The sequence below is a fragment of the Pteropus vampyrus genome, unplaced genomic scaffold, assembly GCF_000151845.1.
Source record: "Pteropus vampyrus isolate Shadow unplaced genomic scaffold, Pvam_2.0 Scaffold307, whole genome shotgun sequence".
Classification (NCBI taxonomy): Eukaryota; Metazoa; Chordata; class Mammalia; order Chiroptera; family Pteropodidae; genus Pteropus; species Pteropus vampyrus.
In genome coordinates this window covers 1,481,711-1,500,924 of record NW_011889088.1, presented here as the reverse complement: position 1 = coordinate 1,500,924, position 19,214 = coordinate 1,481,711, and the positions used below count along the sequence as shown (strand labels likewise).

The 19,214-nt window shown below is 48.4% G+C and overlaps 1 protein-coding gene and 1 pseudogene across 1 annotated transcript in view; both read left to right on the top strand.

Annotated features, from left to right (window-relative positions):
- GALNT18 (polypeptide N-acetylgalactosaminyltransferase 18) overlaps positions 1-19,214 on the top strand; it is a 336,064-nt gene that overhangs the window by 313,211 nt on the left and 3,639 nt on the right. Inside the window, exon 10 of the mRNA XM_011377260.2 lies at positions 8,804-8,968. Coding sequence (XP_011375562.1) covers positions 8,804-8,968 — 165 coding nt within the window. The remainder of the gene's footprint in view (positions 1-8,803; positions 8,969-19,214) is intronic.
- LOC111730331 lies at positions 1,450-1,568 on the top strand (annotated as a pseudogene).

The window sequence follows — 19,214 nt, the reverse complement described above, 5'->3', positions numbered from 1 at the left end:
GCAGAGAAGTTCACAGGGAAACACTGGGCCCAGGGTATACCAGGAACTCAGAATGACACAGGAAGAGAAGACACAGCAAGGTGGGGGAGTAGTGTTGCCGATAGGGCGGGCTAGGTTGCAAACAACTCCATGGTGAGCAACAGGAAAATGGCTGACATCTGTGCTGCGGGCACATAGACAGCTATGAAAGGAAGTCAGACTTCCCTAGCCCAGCGAGAGCATCAGGCGGCTGCTTCCCAGGCCGCCCAGTTCAGGCCCCTTGGTTCAAAGCTCTGCCCCTCTTTCTGCCGCCCTGCAGACCCGCAGCTGAACTCTCCCAGGCAGACCTGCAAAAGTGATCTGAGTTACCTCTAGGTCAGGCTTTCTTTCCACGCCCCTTGAATGTTTCTCACTCCAAAGACTCTGAGAAACCCTCAGATGTGCTAATAAATAGAAGGACAGTTGATCTGAAGCCAAAAGGGTGCTGTCCAAACTCTTCAGTCCCCAAGCTGCTTTTCCAGCCTTATCTTCTTCCCGCGCCGCACTGCCCCCCTCCCGCCGCCGCCCCCTTAGTCTGCTCTAAGCCTGGCCCTGAGGCTGTTCCCTTCACCTTCCAGCATGGCCGTCTCCCCACCAGGCTGAGAATTCCTCAAAGGAGGGCATGTCTGGCTCCTGTCTGTGCCCAATGCCCAGCTTAGGCGCACACCCTGGAGGGCACAAAGGAACATATGCTGAATTAAATTGGATCAACTACTGACCATGGTTTGAGTGCCAGTTATAAACCTCTCCCTCCAAACCTAGGGAGTGCATGTGCTTAGCCTCATCTGTTCCCCCTCCACCAGGGAAACAGGCTCACAAGGTGGAGCCCTGAGCTAGGGGCCTAGCTTTCCACATTTCTGCTCCTTCACAGTTGCAGCAAGCGGCATGTTTATCAATGTGTCCATTCCCAATAGCTACCTGGTTCTGTGGTTAGTGAACATAAGATCATTTTGGAAATGACTCCCCTTCGTTCCTGATTTAGCATCAATGCCCTGCGGCCTTCAGCATGATAACTAACCTCTGTGTCAAGGGGTTAATGACCAGTAGCCAAACCCTCAAATCAGCCCTCCCTCTCTGCAGAGGGGCTGGTAGTAGCTCGTTCTTGGTAAAGAAGACAAAGAGCCCATTTCTAGCACATATTATGAGTGTCACTACCACCACTTTACACTGAAATTTAATAAAGCAGTGCTCTTCTCTCCCATCACACCCACCCCCTGCTTGCTGTTTCCATGAATCCTGACCCACAGGCCTTCCGGCCAGTCAGACATGGGGCAGGGCCACAGTTATGAGGGCAGTTGAGACAGGGCAGCTGACCAGCAGTCCCTACTGGGTTTTCTCCTTCTATCCCAAAGATACTTCTGTCCCTGCCTGCCTGTTCTTGCCCTGCAGTCCTTGTGAGCTGACCAGGGGCTGTCAATATTTCAAGCCTCAATCCACGGCTATGCCACCCTGAACAAGCCCGATCCTATCTGATCTCAGAAGCTAAGCAGGGTCGGGCCTGGTTAGTACTTGGATGGGAGACCACCTAGGAAGACCGGGTGCTGTAGTCGTAAAAAATAAAAAATGAGGGATTGTAAGCTGACAAGATCCTTGCAATATGTGAGGTCAACCAAGGGTTGCCTCACCTAAAAAAAATAAAAAATAAAAATAAATAATAAATTTCAAGCCTCACAACTGCATTTTACGGGTCAGGAAACTCAGGCTCAGAGTGGCTTCCCGGCCAGGAAGTGAAAGTGAAGGCCCACCTGACTTGGAAGCCCATGTTCTCTCTATCCCAGCAGCCTACCTGTCTCCTAGACTGATGGTTCTCAAATGTTCACCTCCATCAGACTTACCTGGAGGGCTTGTTAAAACACAGATTCGTGATTCAGAGTTCCTGAATCAGTCGGTCTGGGCTTGGGTACAAAAGTGTGCATTTCTACTAAGTTTCCAGATGACTCTGGGACCATATCTGAGAGCTATTGTCCTAAATATTGGTGCTTCCCAACCTCTTGGCCACCCTCATCAGACGCATAAGAACAATGTCGTTGCATATAGGGATCCAGCTGGCCCGCCACAATAAGAGGGAGGCTTGGAATCCAGGAAGTTGTCGGTACTGCCTCTACATTTCCTCCTGAGGTTGCACAAAGTCTCCTTCATACAGCTGGTTTCCAGGCTTGGCCGCACATTGGAATCACCTGCCCATGTCTAGGTCCCACCCCCTAAGATTGTGATTGATGGGTTTAAGGCTTTCCAGATGGTTGTAATGTGAAGCCAAGGTGGAGACCCCTGCCTTAGCCTGATTGCATTTAGGACTGTGTCCTTTTGGTTCCTCTCTCCTCCTCTGTTTCATTTGCTTGTCGATCTTTCTTCTCTTCCAAGGTCCAACACACATCCCCTCCTCCAGAAAGCCCACTCCAATGCAGTGGTCCAGCCCATGGGTTGGCCCCCATTCAGTGATCTTTGCCAACCCCCCTCCATTCTGACACTTTGTAACCACCCCATTAATGTGTCATTTTTGACCCCTAGACTGTGTCTCTAAATACCTCTAAGGTGCCTCACTCTTCAAGGGCCCCCACTCTATACGCTGGCGTTATTGCCAAGGAAACGTCACTTAATGGAGGAAATAAAGCTGCTCAAAATCCACATGCCCGTTGTTTGGAAGGAAACCGGTACCTCAGTTGTGTCTTGAAATATTTATATTATTAAGTAATTTAACCAGCCCCATTTTGCTCCACATTCCTGATTTGCCTGGGAGGCTCTCCACCCCTCTCCCTCTGCCCATCCCATAATTCTTTCATCTCATCTCTACTCAGCTTGGGAATGGCTCCAGAATTTCCATAAAAGTTAAGATATCGTGAGGTAGTTATGGAAGTCTGGATAGAAGAGGGGATTGAATGATTGAAAAATATGTAAATTGGTCATTAAAGAATGCAAGGCAGTGGAAGTTGGAGACAGGAAGCTAAAGCTGCTCATCAAGTGTTTACGAATTCTGATTGATGGAGTATAAGCTAACACACGTTAACTAAGCCTTAACGGCCCCCTCCTGGACAGGTGCCTCATGTTTTAGGGCAGCGATTGTCACACTTTTTGGTAAATTCTTTGTAATCTTTTATTTGAACAAAATATTATATGAAAGTCAAATATAAGAAAGACAAAAGAAGATCTTCCTTGATTGAGTTGGGAGAGGGCCCTAGAACCCTACCCACCAGCCCCTGGTCTTCCCAGACATGACTCCCCTCAGAGGCCCCAGAATCCCTTCTTAGAGCTCCCAGGGCTCAGTGTGAACAATCTGGTGGAAATGACCCTGATGGTTCTGTTGCTGGTTCTGAGGGATGAATTCAGGATGGTTCTCTAGGGCCAAGCCCCTGTGCTTCAGCCAGCCCAAGCTGGTTTGGGACAGGGTTAGAGGTGGTGCCCCAGTCTCAGCCCAGGCTGATGGGAGGCCCTGCCAAGGCCTGGGGAAGGCCATCTGGGCTGCTTGACCTGGAGAGTGGGATGAAGGCCCTGAATTATCAAGAACTCAGCTTCCCTAGAACCTCCCCTTGGCAAGGAAGGGAGAGCGTGGCTGATTACCTGTGTACCCCGATGAGCTTTTTAAAATCATCTTAGCCTCAGTTTTTTCTATCCTTAAACATGGAAGATGACCACAGATATGGAAGTACCTAGCAGAGGGTCTGGTGTATAGGGATACAAAAATATGTTTGTTTTCTTTTCCACCTTTCCTTTCTGAAGCAGTTTCATCCCCCATAGCAGTTTCTGTCTAAGAGATGATGTTTGATTCATGTGAGGGGCAGATCATGTGGAAGTCCATACCTCAGTCTCTGAGAGAGGCAGGGCCCACCTCCAGGCCTGCCAGGAAGAGAAGGGATGCTGAGGACGTCTGGCAGGGGATCTACCTGTGTCCTGCAATGCAGGGGCCCTTGCTTGTCTCAGAGATGAAGTGATGGAGCAAGTGGAATCTCCAGCCCTGGGAGTCTTTGCCCGGCCTTGGCTCTGTGTCCTTGAAAGCAAGAGTATATACCCAGGGACACTGTGGGCTCCCTAGCTGGCTGTCCAGTTTAGCTATGAGTCATTACTCCTGCCCCCAGCCTCAGGGATAAGAACATGCTACTGGTGTGACACCCGAGATAGGATGTGTTTGTTCTTTCACCCTGCCAGTGATTTTTCTCATTCTCTTGCAAGCATCAGAATGAAATGCCTGAGCTGGAGTTTGTAGCTCTGTTGAGCTATGTGGGGTTGTGTAGAGAATGAGCTAAATCAATCATTTGCAGTTGAGGAGGATATGTGTGGTCTGGGATGTCATTTCTATGCCCAGGGAGTTTGTAAAACATCCACAGACCAGATAACAGCTTGCCCTCCACCTGTAACGTGAATTACAGGAGGGATGTTGCTGTCTTTATACTTTGTACCAACTCGTGTTATGGTCCTTTAAGTAAAGCCGCCTCCAGCCCTCTGCTGCTTCCTTAGTCCAGGCCCACTCATGGCTCAAAGGAATAACAATGGAAGAAGCTTCCCAGCCAGCTTCCCTGCCTTTCCTCCTCCAGCCTGGCCCCTGGATCTGGAGTAACCCGAGGGAGGTAGGCGAGTGAGGTGAGAGGTCTCGGGTACAGCTCTAGAGTCAGACAGCCTCAGTTTGAATCTCAGCAATTGCTCTCCAAACTATGCAACTCTGGACAAGTTTCTTAATTTCTCTGTGCTTCGGTTTCATCTACAAGACGGGGACAATAGTAGTACCTGCCTCCATAGGGTTATTAGTATTCAGTGGGATAAAGCATGTAAATCATTTCTTGTCTGGCAAGTAGTAAGAGCTAAAAATATTTCAGCTTTTATCATTAGCAGTCTAAGGCAGGGGTGTCAAGGCACTACTGACATTTTGGGCTGGATGATTCTTGGCCGTGGGGGACTGTCATGTGCATTTGACATGTTGAGTACAGCCCTGACCTCTACCCACTAAATACCAGTAGCATAGCAGCCTTGTCCCCTGTCCCCATCATGACAAACAAAAATGTCTCCAGACATTGTCAAATAGTTACTGATTGGCAAAACTCTCCCCCATTGAGAAACACAGTTCTAAGTCGTTTCATCCCTGAACCTTCCAGGCTCCTTATTGCTCAGAAAGTATAGCTGTGCTTTTTGGGCCTGTAGGCACTAAAGTGGGGCATCTTGTATTGAACTGTTTTCCCTCGTTTGTGTTCAGGCCATTCTTTCTGTCCACTACTGGCTAGGCTTCTGAGATGTCCAAGTGATGCCTCGAAAGAATCCTCTTTGCTGAATCTCCCTGTGATCTGCCGGTTTCACAATTTCACCACTGAGGGTGAACTTTGTTGTTGGCTTTTTAAATAACAAACAACTGTCTGTTTCTATTATGATTTTCCCAGACTCGAGTAATAAACAGCTCTGATGACAGCTGGATCAGACAGTAAGGTGCACACATCTCTCAAGCATCTCCCTCAAGCACTTCAGAACAGCTAAATGGGTAAAACTAATTTCAGCTATTACCTGGGCAGCCGCTTTTATCTGTAGAGCCTGCCCTGGAGACAAGTGCCACGCCCTGAGGACAAGGATGAAGGAAGGAAGTGCCTGGCTCCCTGACTGTTCTTGTCTTGCACCACACTCCTGAAACTCAGGAAATCTGGGTCCCGGCACGCCTACACTCTGTCCTGAGGAGAGAGCTTGGTGCATTCAGCCCAACGGCAGAAACAGCTCTGCGCCTTTGGGAGGAAGCCCAGGTGGCAGGCGAAGGCCCTATACTTTTGCATATTCAGGGAAGGCTTTCTGGAGGTGCTGAGTTTTCATTTCTGTTTTCAAAGTAGCAAGAGTCAGGGTAGGCAAGTGGGAGAAGCAGAGACAGTTCTTAGATTAGCATGATTAGGACCATTATTTCCAACTTGGCTTTTGGATCCTCCAGGACAAGGACCACAGTTTTCTCATCTCTGTATCTTCAGAACCCAACTTAGAGGTTATTTATTGGAAGGATGGATGGATGGATGGGTGGATGGATGGATGAGATACCTAACCATATCTTTAATTTACTAAATCTTACCAGTTATAGAATTCTCCCTCACCTTCAATAAACTGGAAGCTGTAGCAGATCATCAGCTTTCCTTGGTGGCCAACTGGAAATCCAGGCCACACAACAGACGAGAACTGCACTTCTTACCCTGTTTAGGTGCTGAATAGGCTCCCCTGGCCTCCGTGCTCTGGTCACATTTCCACATTGAAGCAAGGTGCTCGACATTTGGCCTCTGCTGAAAACTTTGGTCACTATGATCCCCCACCTCTGATTTGGGGAGAAGGTATTTAGTAGTTCTGATGTCTATTTCCATGGATTTTCCAAACTGATAACTTGTAAGCTTACCATAGAGAGCAGATCCTTGCTGCGATGAGTGTTTTCCATTTATCCCTCCAGACCCACTCTCTGTCCTTTTCCTTCCACCCTGTGAGGCTGACTACGGAATGCTTTAATGGGTTCACAGCTTCCATTTGGGTTCTGCCAATGGGCTGGTCCAGCGAAGGAATAGAGTAGTGGGGGGAGGGTGACGTTGGGCGTCTGTTCCCACCACTCACCATTACCAACAACCCTTTCCCCTGGGTCTTCTTGCAAGTCCGTCTTCTCAACATAACTTTTCTCTCACGGATTCTGGTAACTGCTGTGTACTCTCGTCCGTTTGAGCCTAGGAGTGGTAGCAACTCCGTGTTACTATCCTCAGGGAACTATATCATCCCCGTGGTGCCCACGCCACTGAGAATTGTGCCTTTATTATACCCTTGGTGGATTCCCCTGTGTTAAGTGTACCACCTCTTTCTCGTTGGGGTCTTCACTGATATCTTGGCCTGAGGCTCTTCTTAGGTCTGAAGTGATCCTGCTGTCTCTCCACCCCTCTCCTTGGACTTCCAAACATCAGGAAGAACATGCTTCTGAAGGACCACCCTCACTTACTCTGCTTCCCTGCACTGCCCTTCCCGCCCCACGGCCCCTTTTATGCCCCTGCATTCACGTTTTACAAGTCCTTGTCAACCACCTTCTTTTACTAAAGCAAGAAATACGTCATTTTGCCATTAGGAATGAATTGAAAATATTTACCAGTGAGAATTTTTGAATAGATGAAGATAATGAGGGCCCACCCTGAGTTCTAACCTAAAGCAGAGAAATATAGTATCCCGATTTGCCCAGAGGCCTAATCATAGGTGTTAATTCCTTTAGAAATGTGAAGAAAAGAGCTCACAGAACCTTATGACTGCACACTCAGAGCCCTTGTCATAAACCACAGCTGGGGAAATGATTAAAAACTTTGAAGGCCCAGGGTCATGTGGCTTTCTTCTAGATTAGGACCAGCCTCCATTTCTGTAAAAAAAGTGTGACTGGAACACAGCCATTCATTTAGGTACTGTCTACGGCCGTGTTCATGGTACAAGGGCAGAGTTGGATTGATGGAGACAATCTGGCCCTCTGTGAAGAAAACAGTTGAAACAGCAACGACTGCTCTTTTTTGAAAGCTCTGCTTACAATGTTGGTTCTTGACTGGCCTCTAGGAACTCGGATTTCAGGAGTGTTGCCACCATGTGTCTAAACCAATTACATAAACAACATTATGCATTATGGTTTATGTGAAATATCTGCTTTCCTTCTGGAAATCTAGAATTCTGGAACATAGCAGGCAGAGGCTGCCTACGTGATGAACCCCCAGTAAAACCCCTGGGTGCTTAGCCTCTAACACACTTCCCTAGTAGATTGCACTTCACACACGTCGTCTCAGCTTCTTGCTGGGGGCATCCTGTGCATCCTCTGTGACCCCTTGGAGAGGACCCTTGGAAGCTTGTGCTGGTTACCTTAGACTTTGCCCTGTGTACCTGTTCACTTTGCTGATTTGATTTGTATCCTTTCACTGTAATAAATCATAGCCGTGAGTACAACTATATGCTGCGTCCTGTGAGTCCTAGAGAATCATGGAATCTGGCATGGTCTTGGAGACGTCCCAACACATCTGCAAAGCCAAAAATATTTGCTATCTGGCCCTTTAAGAAAAAATTTGCCGGGTGGCTCCATAGTGTAGTGGTTAGCATTACACGCAGAAGGTTCTGGGTTTGCGCTCCAGGTGGAGCCGCGGACCATTCCCCAGGTGCACCAGGCCCTGGGTGCACATTGCGAGCGTGTGAGAGGAGACACCCGGCCTTCAGAGATCCAGTTCTTAAGGGGAAATGGCAACATCCATAGGTCAGGGGTAGAAGTTGGGGTGGGGGGCAGTGGGGGGCAGGAATTAAAGAGAGGTAAAAAAAAAAAGAAAAAATTTGCCAACTCTTGTTCTACCCAGTCTTAGTATGGATAGAAGTTACCTGTTACATCTCTCCCATGCCACAAGACTGAGTACTCTGAAGGCATGGCCTGGGTCTTTTGCTCTTTAGCTACTGGTCACGCATAGCATCTTGCATGAAGTAATTACAGAGGGATGAAGTCAGCAAACCTGTAAATAATGGATTCGAGAAATATTTTTTTAAACTGTGGATGGTGAAATCAATTTAAAAGGTTTTGACTGATGATTTTCAATGAAAGAATAGAATAGAAAATAGAGTGCATTGCATATAAGAAGGCTAAATTTCATTTCTTGAAAAATTTGTTTCAGTTATACATGTGGACCAGATGCTATACCGGATCATAATGTAAAATGGTTTCTTCTCGTCCATTGCAGTAGGAAATATATGAAGGCCACTGGATTGTGATCTCTTTGTCGGCTGCTCAGGCAGAAGCGCCACTTCACCTGCCTATCTCTCTGGTCACTTAACCTTCTTCTTCTCCCACCCCCAGAATGTGTACTACACGAGCAGTCAGCAGATCCACGTGGGTGTGCTGAGCCCTACGGTTGATGACGATGACAACCGGTGCTTGGTGGATGTCAACAGTCGGCCTCGGCTCATCGAATGCAGTTATGCCAAAGCCAAGAGAATGAAGCTTCACTGGCAGTTCTCTCAGGTAACAGCCCAGAGCCCCCAGGAAGAGCGAGAGCACAGAAAATGGAGAGAGGGGCCACGTGGGAGGAGAGGCAGAGGACAGTGACCCTGTGGCAACAAGGAGGCTGTGACTCCAGACCAGTTCTCGAGATTTATTGAACACTTACTCCATGCCAGGGGTTTCACATAAATTAGCTCGCCAACTCCTAATATTGGCTCTGAGGGAGGTGGTTGTTGTTGTTGTTGTTGTTGTTGTTGTTGTTGTTATTATTATTGTTATTGTCATTGTTGTTTGTTTTCTCATTTAATTTTTGGATATAAGGAAACAGGCTTGGAGCAGGGAGACACCTGCACAGAGTCCCACAGTAAGGGGTGGGGCTGGGATTTAAACTGGGGTCCCTCTGACTTTAAAACCCTCGCATTTCTTCTACACAAACCTCTTCTCAGGAGACGAAGCCCCAGTCTCCCAGGGATAAACACTGCTGGGCTGTGTCTGGTCTGTGACCCCCTCTACCTTCATCCCAACAGAGGGTCCTCTAGGGGATGAGGTTTTCACACAGGGCAGTGTCTTGGGGCCATTTTGTGAAAGGCAATCTGTTTCAACTTCCTGGGAGAGGAGCAGGGGGCAAGGACCTGGGCTGTCCTGGGATAGCCCTTGGAGGTCACGGCCCAGACAAGTACCTGCCATCCTGGGGACTTTGCGTTACCTGGATATTAGTGTTCACGAACTAAAGTAAGCTCCCTGGCCCATTCAGAGGCCTTGCTCCTCCACCCAGAATCACCAGGGAAACAGGTCCATGGGTCTGTGGAGCCTTGGCCTCTCTGTGTCCAGCCTTGTGCAGTTTGACATTAGTAAGCATAGCAACTCCATCTCAAAGATGATGAAACAAGATGAAATCCTCTGACCAAGACCACACAGCCTGAGAGCAGTGAGCTGGAGTTCCAACAGGCTGGCCGAATGTGAACCCAGGCTGCGCAAATATCCCAGGCCCACAGGCAGGCCCATTGCCTCCTTTCCAGCCTTCACGGACACAGCCTTCCTGCACGAGCCCTGGGTCGTAGGTTGCAGTGACATAGCTCCATCTCCTGTGTAGATCACCATACCTTGGTGCCCCTAGCTAGTCCTCATCTCACCTCTCCATCCCTGATTGGGACTAAATAGGTGTCCTCAAGGCATAGACACTGCCAAATCCAGCCCCACACAATTCCTGCTTGAAAGGACACAGTGACCAACAAAACAGGCCATGTTGGCATGTGGAGCTCTGGAGACTGGATAGCCTTCAGCTACTTACATTTCTATCTAATTAAAACTCTCAGGTGCTTTGGGAGTCATATCCTTGATCCTTCTACCAAGGGAACTGTTCAGAAATAATATTTTTAAATCCCTATTTGCAAAGCCAGGGCAGCCACTCTTACTTGATATTTTAAAATTAACATATTTGAATTTTTTTAATGCAAAATGATCAATATCTAGCAACCCAGAATCTGTCCCCAAACCCACATCGGTTAGGAGCTGCAAGGCCAGGGGAAACTGGGAGCCTCTTAAATGATTAGAGTCATGCGCTTTGGGCTAATTTTCTTGCAATGGGTTTTAATCTTTGCAAATTACATGGGGATCCTACCAACTAGAATGTTCTGGTGCAGAAGATGGGCTGCAAGGAGCTTTTCCTGGTGCATTTCAAATCTTTACGGTTTCACATTCTGCATTATTTACTTTCCTGAGGGCTGCTTTTAAACTCCACAGACACTCAGGCTAAATTAATTTCAAAATAATCTATTGTGATTTTCCCAGGTTCTTCTATAAAGAAGATATGCATTTGCATATCTTAGTGTTTCATCTCATACCCTGATATTCTGTTTAACAAATAAAATGCCTTTCCTCTAACCCTTGCTAACTCTTCTGAATTTCCAATGCTTCAGGATGGATCAGGATAGCGTTAGAATCTGACACTGAGAAACCACATTTGATGAAAACATCTCTTGGCAACGCTGATGCACAGGGCTCTGATGAACAATTTTCCGATAATGAACATTTCTTTCCTTCAGTCGTTCATCAAACATATTTGGAGCACAGGGGCTGGGCAGGAGAGTTGCAGATATGAATCAGACATGGCCTCTGCCCTGGAGGAGCTCATGGGCATGTAAACACACAACAAAACTGGACGATGAGGGCAGAAATGAGGGGGGTATGGTGTCCTGGGAGCCCAGGGTGACGGGTTCCATCTGTAGAATTCGGGGAACATTCGAGGCTTGTTTGATCTGACTGGATCTTGAAAGTTGTAGGACAGTTCCCAGGTGTGGAAATGGAGAAGAGAATTCCATGCAGAGGCTCAGCCTGGGCAAAGGCAAGAAAATACAGAGCATAGTTGAGGAGTAGAAATCCGATGTTGGTGTGGGTAGAGTTTAGAATTTTCAATGGGGCAGATCAGACTGAAGAGTCAGTTTGAGCGGATAATGGTGGTGGTTGAGAGTCATGCCAGGAAGTTTGGACTTTACCTTAAAAGCAAAGGGAGGAACTAGGGGAGGTTCTTAGGCAGTGGATTGCTATGATGGTCTCTGAGTCCCTCCGGCAGCAGAATACAAGGTGGACTGGAAGAAAAGAGGCTACAGATAGAGAAGCAAGTTAGGGAGCTGTTCCATTGTCCCTGTGAGAGAAGGGATGTGGGGCCAGGCAGCTGTTGGAGAGGACTTTGAGAGATATGTCAGCAGTCTATTGGAAGTAATGATAGATTAAATGGGAAGGAGGTTGTCGTGAGAGGGGATTATTAATCCAAGACCACCCCAGGCTCTGAGTTTGAAGAACAGCCAGAGTTGTCCTTCTCAAGCAACACACGTGTCTCTAAATAGCCAGTGTTTCTCACATCGACATGCGATGAAAAGTCATTAACATTAGAGTGGTAGTTGTTGCCTTCGATGATTTTCTAGCTTGTGACTCCTCCAGGTTTAAAGAACTTTCTAAAATGACTACCTACTGCAATTATAAATTCATATGCAGGAGTATAGGCCTTTCAGTCTTCAGAGAGGACCCATCATACTGAGATTTCGGGGGCTCTGGGATTTGGTGATGTGGCATTAGTGAAGAGGCATTTAGTCAGTGACGCCTGAACCAGTGGAATGAGAGAGAGGAAGCAGATATCAGATCATGTAAAGGAGAACTTTGTGTCAAGAAACCTGTCAAGCAAAGCAGTGGGCTGTCTCCCAGTGGTAACGAGACACACACACCCCTCCCTGTTTTCATCATTACTTTGCGTGGATAAGCAAATGACGTGTGTCCTCTAAGGTGCAACTTCCTTGGCTGAAGGAGTCGGGACTTTCCGACCAGAAGGACATCAGCAGTGCCTGAGCTCTGCCGTCAGATGTGAGAAGGACTGCCCCATGCAAGAGAGAACAGGCTTGTCCTGTGTAGCCCTGAGGGACCAGCGGGCCGAATCAGGGACAATTTCAGAGCAGCTTTCTCATAGTCAGAGCTGTCCAGACATGAGGTTGGTGGTTGAGAGAAGAGATGGGCTCAGGGGACTACTCAGCAGGCCGTCTGAGGCCCTATAGCTCTGAAAAGAGTTGGACTTGATGGTTTTAAGGGCTTGCCAATCCTGAAATTCTGTAATTCTAAGCTAAAGTTAGACAGCAACCCTGAGAAAGGCTTTTTCTATCCAGAAGTCCCGCTGGGCCTGCCTTAATAGAAAGCACCATGAATTTGAAAATGAGCTGAGCTCCATGCATGAGGGTCAGCTTCGTCTCACTTTATGGAATTGTTTGTTATTTCACTCTGTGCCCCTCTCTTCCATCAACCAACAGACTGGACGGTAGGACCATGACTTACACTTTCAGTATCTCCAGACGCCAGTGGGAAGCCTGAGACAGAGAAGACACCCAGCATGCTGTTGACTGAATGAAGGAGTCCTTTATTAAAATTCGCAAATATTAATTAAAGGTCTCCTGTGTGCCAGGTCTTGAGCTAGGTTTCTGAGAGACCCAATGATGAACAAAACCCAACCCTCAATGACTCTCCATGCATGATGAAAAGAAAAAAAAAATAGAATTATAGTATTTCGAGGACATATCAATGTAAAAGTCAAAAGACCTTGCATAGTTGGAAAATTCCTAGTTCCTGCAGAAGCACTTTTAGGTGGTAGTGCATCCCAACTGCATACACAGACATGCGCTAAGTGGGGTACACAAAGTTGCAGGGTAAACACGTACTTCTTCCCATAACTTCCGATTTAGGGGAGAGAGGTGGAAATGTTTTATACTAAAACAAGTATGCGTGTGGTGTGGAATGGAATACAAATTTGTATGAATATTTTTTAAAACAGGAGGCTTCAATGAATTGTCAGGCTATTCAGACTGTATTTCATGCTGCCGGCAGATGCTGGGGGTGCCGTCACTCCTGTTGGCTGTCGGGGTTCTTTGGTGGAAACTGGCAAAGCCTAGTGAGGACTCCCAGGGCACATAGATGAGTGTTCCCACTGGCGGGCCATCCCACACCTCAGCCCTGTGCTTGCCTTGTTCTCGAAGCAGCATCCATGAATTTTCCAAGTGAGGAACAGCCAGGATAACAACAGAGGTGTGTGTTAATGCCCAGAGAAAGGAGATGTTCAAGAGTAAGAGGAGCCTGCCTGGAAGAGAGCTGAGCGCAGAGCCAAGCCTATCCGTCTAGGGACAATTGGCTCTGATTTGTGGGGTCTGATTTGATAATTCGATGCAAGATGATTAACCCACTCAAAACAGAACCTATTTGCAGAGCACATTTCCTAGGGAGCACCACTAATTCTGCCAAACAATTTCCCAACACGCAAGGAGGAGGAGCCCTTGACTTTCTCCCACTCCGATCCCCAAGTGCTGTCAGGATGTCCAACTTCGAGAACCTTTTGTGCTGAGAAGAAGAGGCTATAATCGAGTATTTCTTTATGGCTTTAGAATAAAATAGCTTTTCATTCCCATGTCATATGAAGGCGCAAGTGTGTAATTGTCCAGTTTCGAGGGACTGACAGAGCTTTGTTTAGGCCCCAAATGTTTCCTTAGTTATTTTTAGTTGACGGAAGTCAGCACTTCTCTGTTCGCCCTGCTCATCCCACAGAGGTCTGGAGCCAAGGCCAGGTGCGATGGCTCAGCTCCCCACTAATCAGACCTGGAGGAAATTTGGAGATGTATTTATCTTACATTTATGTAGTGCTTACTGTGTGCCAGCTAGTATTGTAACCGCTTTATAAGTATTACTTAATCCCATGACAGTGCCATTAGGTACTTTAATTATCCCCATTCTACAGATAAGGAAACTGGGGCACAGAGAGATTGAGTAATTTGTCCAAGGTCAAATCTGGGAATTCCATCAAATACGGGGTTCATGCTTTAAATCGCCATACTGTGGTGCCTTTGTCTCACCTCTGGAAAGCCAATGGGTGGCTGCAGTGGGAGTTTGGAGCTGTGATCTCCCTGCCAAGCCAGTTGCAAGTGCGTTTGATCCAGCTGGATTCCCGCCTCCTCAGCAAACGAGCCATCCTGCTGTCTCCACGCTCTCCTGTCACTTTTCCTTTTGCACTTGACATCGCCATTGCGCCATCTTCAGTCCAAAGGAAATCCCAGGCAGATCTCACTCAGTTTCACGTGAGTCTCCTTGAAGAAAGACAAACACTAAAAGCACCTATTGAATAAATGGAGTATTGAATATTCATAATACGGAAAGATCACGTTCTTCTACAAAAGGACTTAATCTCAGGTTTCTGTAACTAGCACTAACATCCCACCTGTGCTTTGAAGTATTTGATTACTAATCATTAACAACTTAACCTGGAAACTCCCGAGCCTACTGTGCTTAAAGCCAAAGGCTCACTGGGCCACTCGCCCGTGGAAAATTAATTAAAAAGGAGAGTAGATTGGGAGCTCTGAAATAAACGGAAGTCTCAATCCAAGATTCAGTCCACACACAACCTCCTCGTGAGCACCTTGATTGTGAACCAGAGACCAGCCTGAGCTCAGCCCAGGTGCTCCAGACACTGCACCTCAGGGAGGCGAGTGCAGGCGAACAGCCAGGCCCCACCCTGAGATAGGGCGGTGGGACATCTCCTTACTCTTGAACATCTCCTTTCTCTGTGCTCCCCCAAGTGTGGTCCTTGGACCAGCACCATCTCCAGCAGCAGCACCTGGAAATTTGAAGAGGCACATTTTCAGCCCCATCGGAGACTTATTAGATAAGAAAGCGGGGCCTAGTGGTCTGTGGTTTAACAAGCCCCCTTGGGACAGTCTAATCATCTACCTACATCTCTAGGAAGAGCCAGGTTACTTAGTCTGGTGCTAACTGTTCCACACCCAGCTACCACAGACACATACTTGGAGAAACTGAGGCAGAGAGGACGTGCATGGCTTTGTAATCTGAGTTAGCTCCTCGGTGCCTCAGCCCAAGGGGCCCATGGGCCCGGATCCACATACCACTGTGCACGTGGTCAGTGCTCCAGCACCTTTTGCAAATGAGAAGACCGAAGTCCAGGGTGGCTCAGCCACTTACCCAGGGTCATGGCCAGAGAGGCAGAGGCAGGGCTGGGAGCAGAGTCTCACGTTCTTGGCTTCTGCTCATACTGCCTCTTATGCCCTTTCTCGTCACCACTCAAGAGGCTCAGAAGAGAAGGAATTAGGTTGGAGGCTGGGCACCCAGCTCCAGGAATTATCATTAGCCTTCTTAATTCTATACATTCGGCTTTTGATTTTTTTAACACTGTTTCCATATTTAATTTGGTCTCCATTCCAATTAAGCTCTCTGTGTGCTGCAGCATCTCTCCTGCCAGGTTTAATTGCCCTTATTTAAGTTCTTTAATTAAAAGTATTGTGTGTTTCCAGATCCTGTAGTTGTATTACACAAATAATTGAGATGACCGAACCAGTAAACCAGGTGACGGTGCCCTCCACGGGGGGCGGAGCTGGCCAGGGGCTCTGCATCAAGCCACACCCCCCAGAGCCTGGACCTGGCCCCAGAGGCTGCTGAGGACAAAAGCCTGCTAACAGGTGTCCCTGCTTCTTTCCTTCCTCCAAAACTCTGCTCAATACAGCGGTCAGAGTGACCTGCTTAACACGTCCGTTCGACTCTGCAACGTCTGGCCCCGTCACCAGATTAAAAGCCAGAGGCTGCTTCGTGGCCATGAGGCCCCACACTACTGCCCCCGCCCACCTCTTCGGCCTCTCCCCCCGTGGCCATGAGGCCCCACACTACTGCCCCCGCCCACCTCTTCGGCCTCTCCTCCGTCCCCCCCCCACCCCACCCCCGCTCCCATGCCCACTCGGAGCTTTGCTCTGGGGCCTTTCCCCAGATATCCCCTGGGCTACCTTCCCTCTTCCTTCACATCTTTGCTCTGCTCTCACCTTCTCAGTGAAGATCACCTTGCAGTTGCAGCCTGCCTCCTGCTTGCCACCATTCCCAAACCCTCTTACCCTACTTGTCCTTGGTTCATTCAGGCTGCCATAACAAAAAAGAAAACAGAAAACATAGACAGGGCGGCTTCAACAACATACGTTTATTTCTCACAGTTTTGAGACTGGGAAGTCCAAGATCAAGGTGCCAGCAGATTCAGTGTCTGGTGAGAGGCCTTCTCTTGTCTTACATATGATCACCTTCTCACTGTGTCCTTACATGGCAAAGAGGGAAAGAGAAGAGAGACATCATCCTTGTTGTGCCTCCATAGAAGGGCACCGATCCCAATCATGAGGGCTCCACTCTCATGAGCTAAGTACCTCCCAAATGCCCCACCTCCAAATACCATCACATTGGGGATTAGGGCTTGACATGGATTTTCAGGGGACGCAAACATACAGTCCATAACATTACTCTATGTTGTTGTGTACAGCCTTATCACCTTCTAACACACTATAGAATTTATTATTTGCTCCTGATCCTAGAATAGTCTTCACAAAGACAAAGATTCTTTCCTGCTTAGTCACGGATGCTCCTGGCATACAATAGGCATTCGTTAAATATTTGATGGATGCATGGATAGATGGATGAATCCTGTCTCTGCAGAGAGCCCTCAAAAGAACAAGACCAGACTGGCTCCCCAGAGCCCCCTGGAGGTCAGGATGACCTTCCTCCCTGGTCAAGGCAACCCCAGCTGATGAGGCACCAACAGCTCTCAGTCTAATCCACTCCCTTGAGACAGGCGTGGGACAGAATAAACGGTGGGGTGGGCCTGGCCACTTGTCCCAGTAAGGAACAGTGAAGAGGTCCAACTCCCGGGCTCCCAGCCTGGCTCTACCACTGACTGACCATGTGATTCTGGGCAAGTCTCCCAACTTCTCTGAGCCTCAGTCTCCAATTCTATAAAATGGAGATAATTAGCATCTCCGCACCTCAGGGCTATTGCAAGGAACACATGACATTGGGTGTGTAAAGCATTTAACACAATGCCGGACACATGGTAAATAAGTTTTAACTGTTATTACTTTTATCTCATGTAAAGAGCCTGCAGGTAGAGTTACAGATAGTAGCAATACCAGGCTGCTCCTGAGGGTGCTGGGCTCACCAGGAAGGGACTGAATGGAGGAAAGGAAGGCTCCTTTGCAATGGTGAATGGAATTCGTGGCGAATGGAATTTGCCCAGAGAGAGGGCAAAACCCCAGAGTTTGCTCAGTGAAAGGTTGAGGTCTGAGAAGGAAGACAGGAGGGAGAAAGCTCCAGTGATGGTGCTAGATCTAGCACTAAAGAGTCGCCTGGCTCTTCCCCCCATGCCCCAGATGTGTTCTCAAGATGCACACCAGGGCTCCGCTTGGCGAGGCCTCCATGGTGGCCTTGCTACTCTGTTCTAGAAAGTTCTCCTTTCAGAGCCTTTGGGGAGGGAGCTCTCCTTGGCCTCACACTCTGTCCTCCCTGACAGGCCCAGATACTCTCACTGAGGCTGTGTCTCCTCCACACACCACCCCTGCTCTTGGCCTCACTCCATTTCTTCCACATCCTTCCCGGAGGCCACACTGGTTGTTTCTGCCCCAGGGTCACCACACTTCCTGTCTCCAGGGTGCTGAGGGCATGGTTGGGCCAGGGTAGGGCCTGGGAAATGTCATATTTGAGTCCCTAAAGGAACACTTTACTTCTTAGAAACCTCTGTCCCCACGTCCCTCTATTGGCCTTGGCAAGATGCCCCCGCGGAAGGCTTAGAATGTGCCCGAGTGGCTGGTGGGAAAGGAGGGGGCTGCGGCCTCCTCTGTTTTGGACCATTGTCTCTGTGCTCCAGTGGTACAGGCACCGCTGAAGCAGCCTCATTGTTGGCAAGGCTTGGCCTGGCCCCCTAAGGATATGCTGAGGAGTCAAAACCTTCAGCAGAGTGGATGGGAAACTTGTCTGACCACCCCTCTGCTTGCTGTGTACTTTTTCTGGAGCCCCCACCCTAATACTCTGAACAGCCTCACATCCGTTCGTTGTTTTGTAGCTGATAAAGGGGTTTCCCATCTGTGCTTCTGCTTATCCTCCAATAATCAGGACAGAAATTATCATCAGGTCCTAGAGCTAATGGAAGCCAGAAGGGTGGAGTGTCTCACCCAAAGCCACACAGCTGACAACCAGAAAAGAAGCATCCTAGCTCAGCACTCACCCCTTTGCATCTTATCGCCCAAAATGCCAGCAGACCTTGTGAATCAGAGCCAGCTGGTTTCCTTCTAGCCCTGCCTGAGCTTTGCTCCCAGCAATGGGGTAGGACATACCACCAGGCTGAAAGGGATAGCGGAGGGTCAGGAGAAGCTGGCTGCAGGCCCACTAAAGAAGCACCAGTGACATGGCCCAGCCTGTGGGTGGGCCACAGAAGCGCTCAGGTCTGGAGGCTGCAAGGTTTTACACAAAAGCCAGGCAGAACAATGGGCTGGCCTTGCTTGGAGCAAGTGTCACAAGCGATTCCTCTGAGTCCAAAAGTCCAACCTTTGAGAGACAGGCTGGGGACCCAAGGTACACAGCAGCTTCTGAGAGGACAACTTGAGGCTGTCCTCCACAGTCATCCCAGCGTGGTTCAGGAATGTGGTGTGGCCACCAAAGTGCCTATTCCTTGGCTATGTTGAAAGACCTGTTGTGCAGTGGAAATGAGGTGGTGGCCCTGCACTCTATGGTCACTTCTAAGTGACGCTAATAGAAAAATTATACAAAATTGTTCCACAAGGAACAGGAAGTGTTTAACCTGGACAAGCATAGAACTGGGGAACATAGGCCTCCCTCCCCCTACTGGGAAAGAAGAGAGAGGTGGATCCTACCCAAGCATGGGAACCTGAGGGGGTGTTCTGGGTCCCCTTGCTGGATGCCGCTGAGA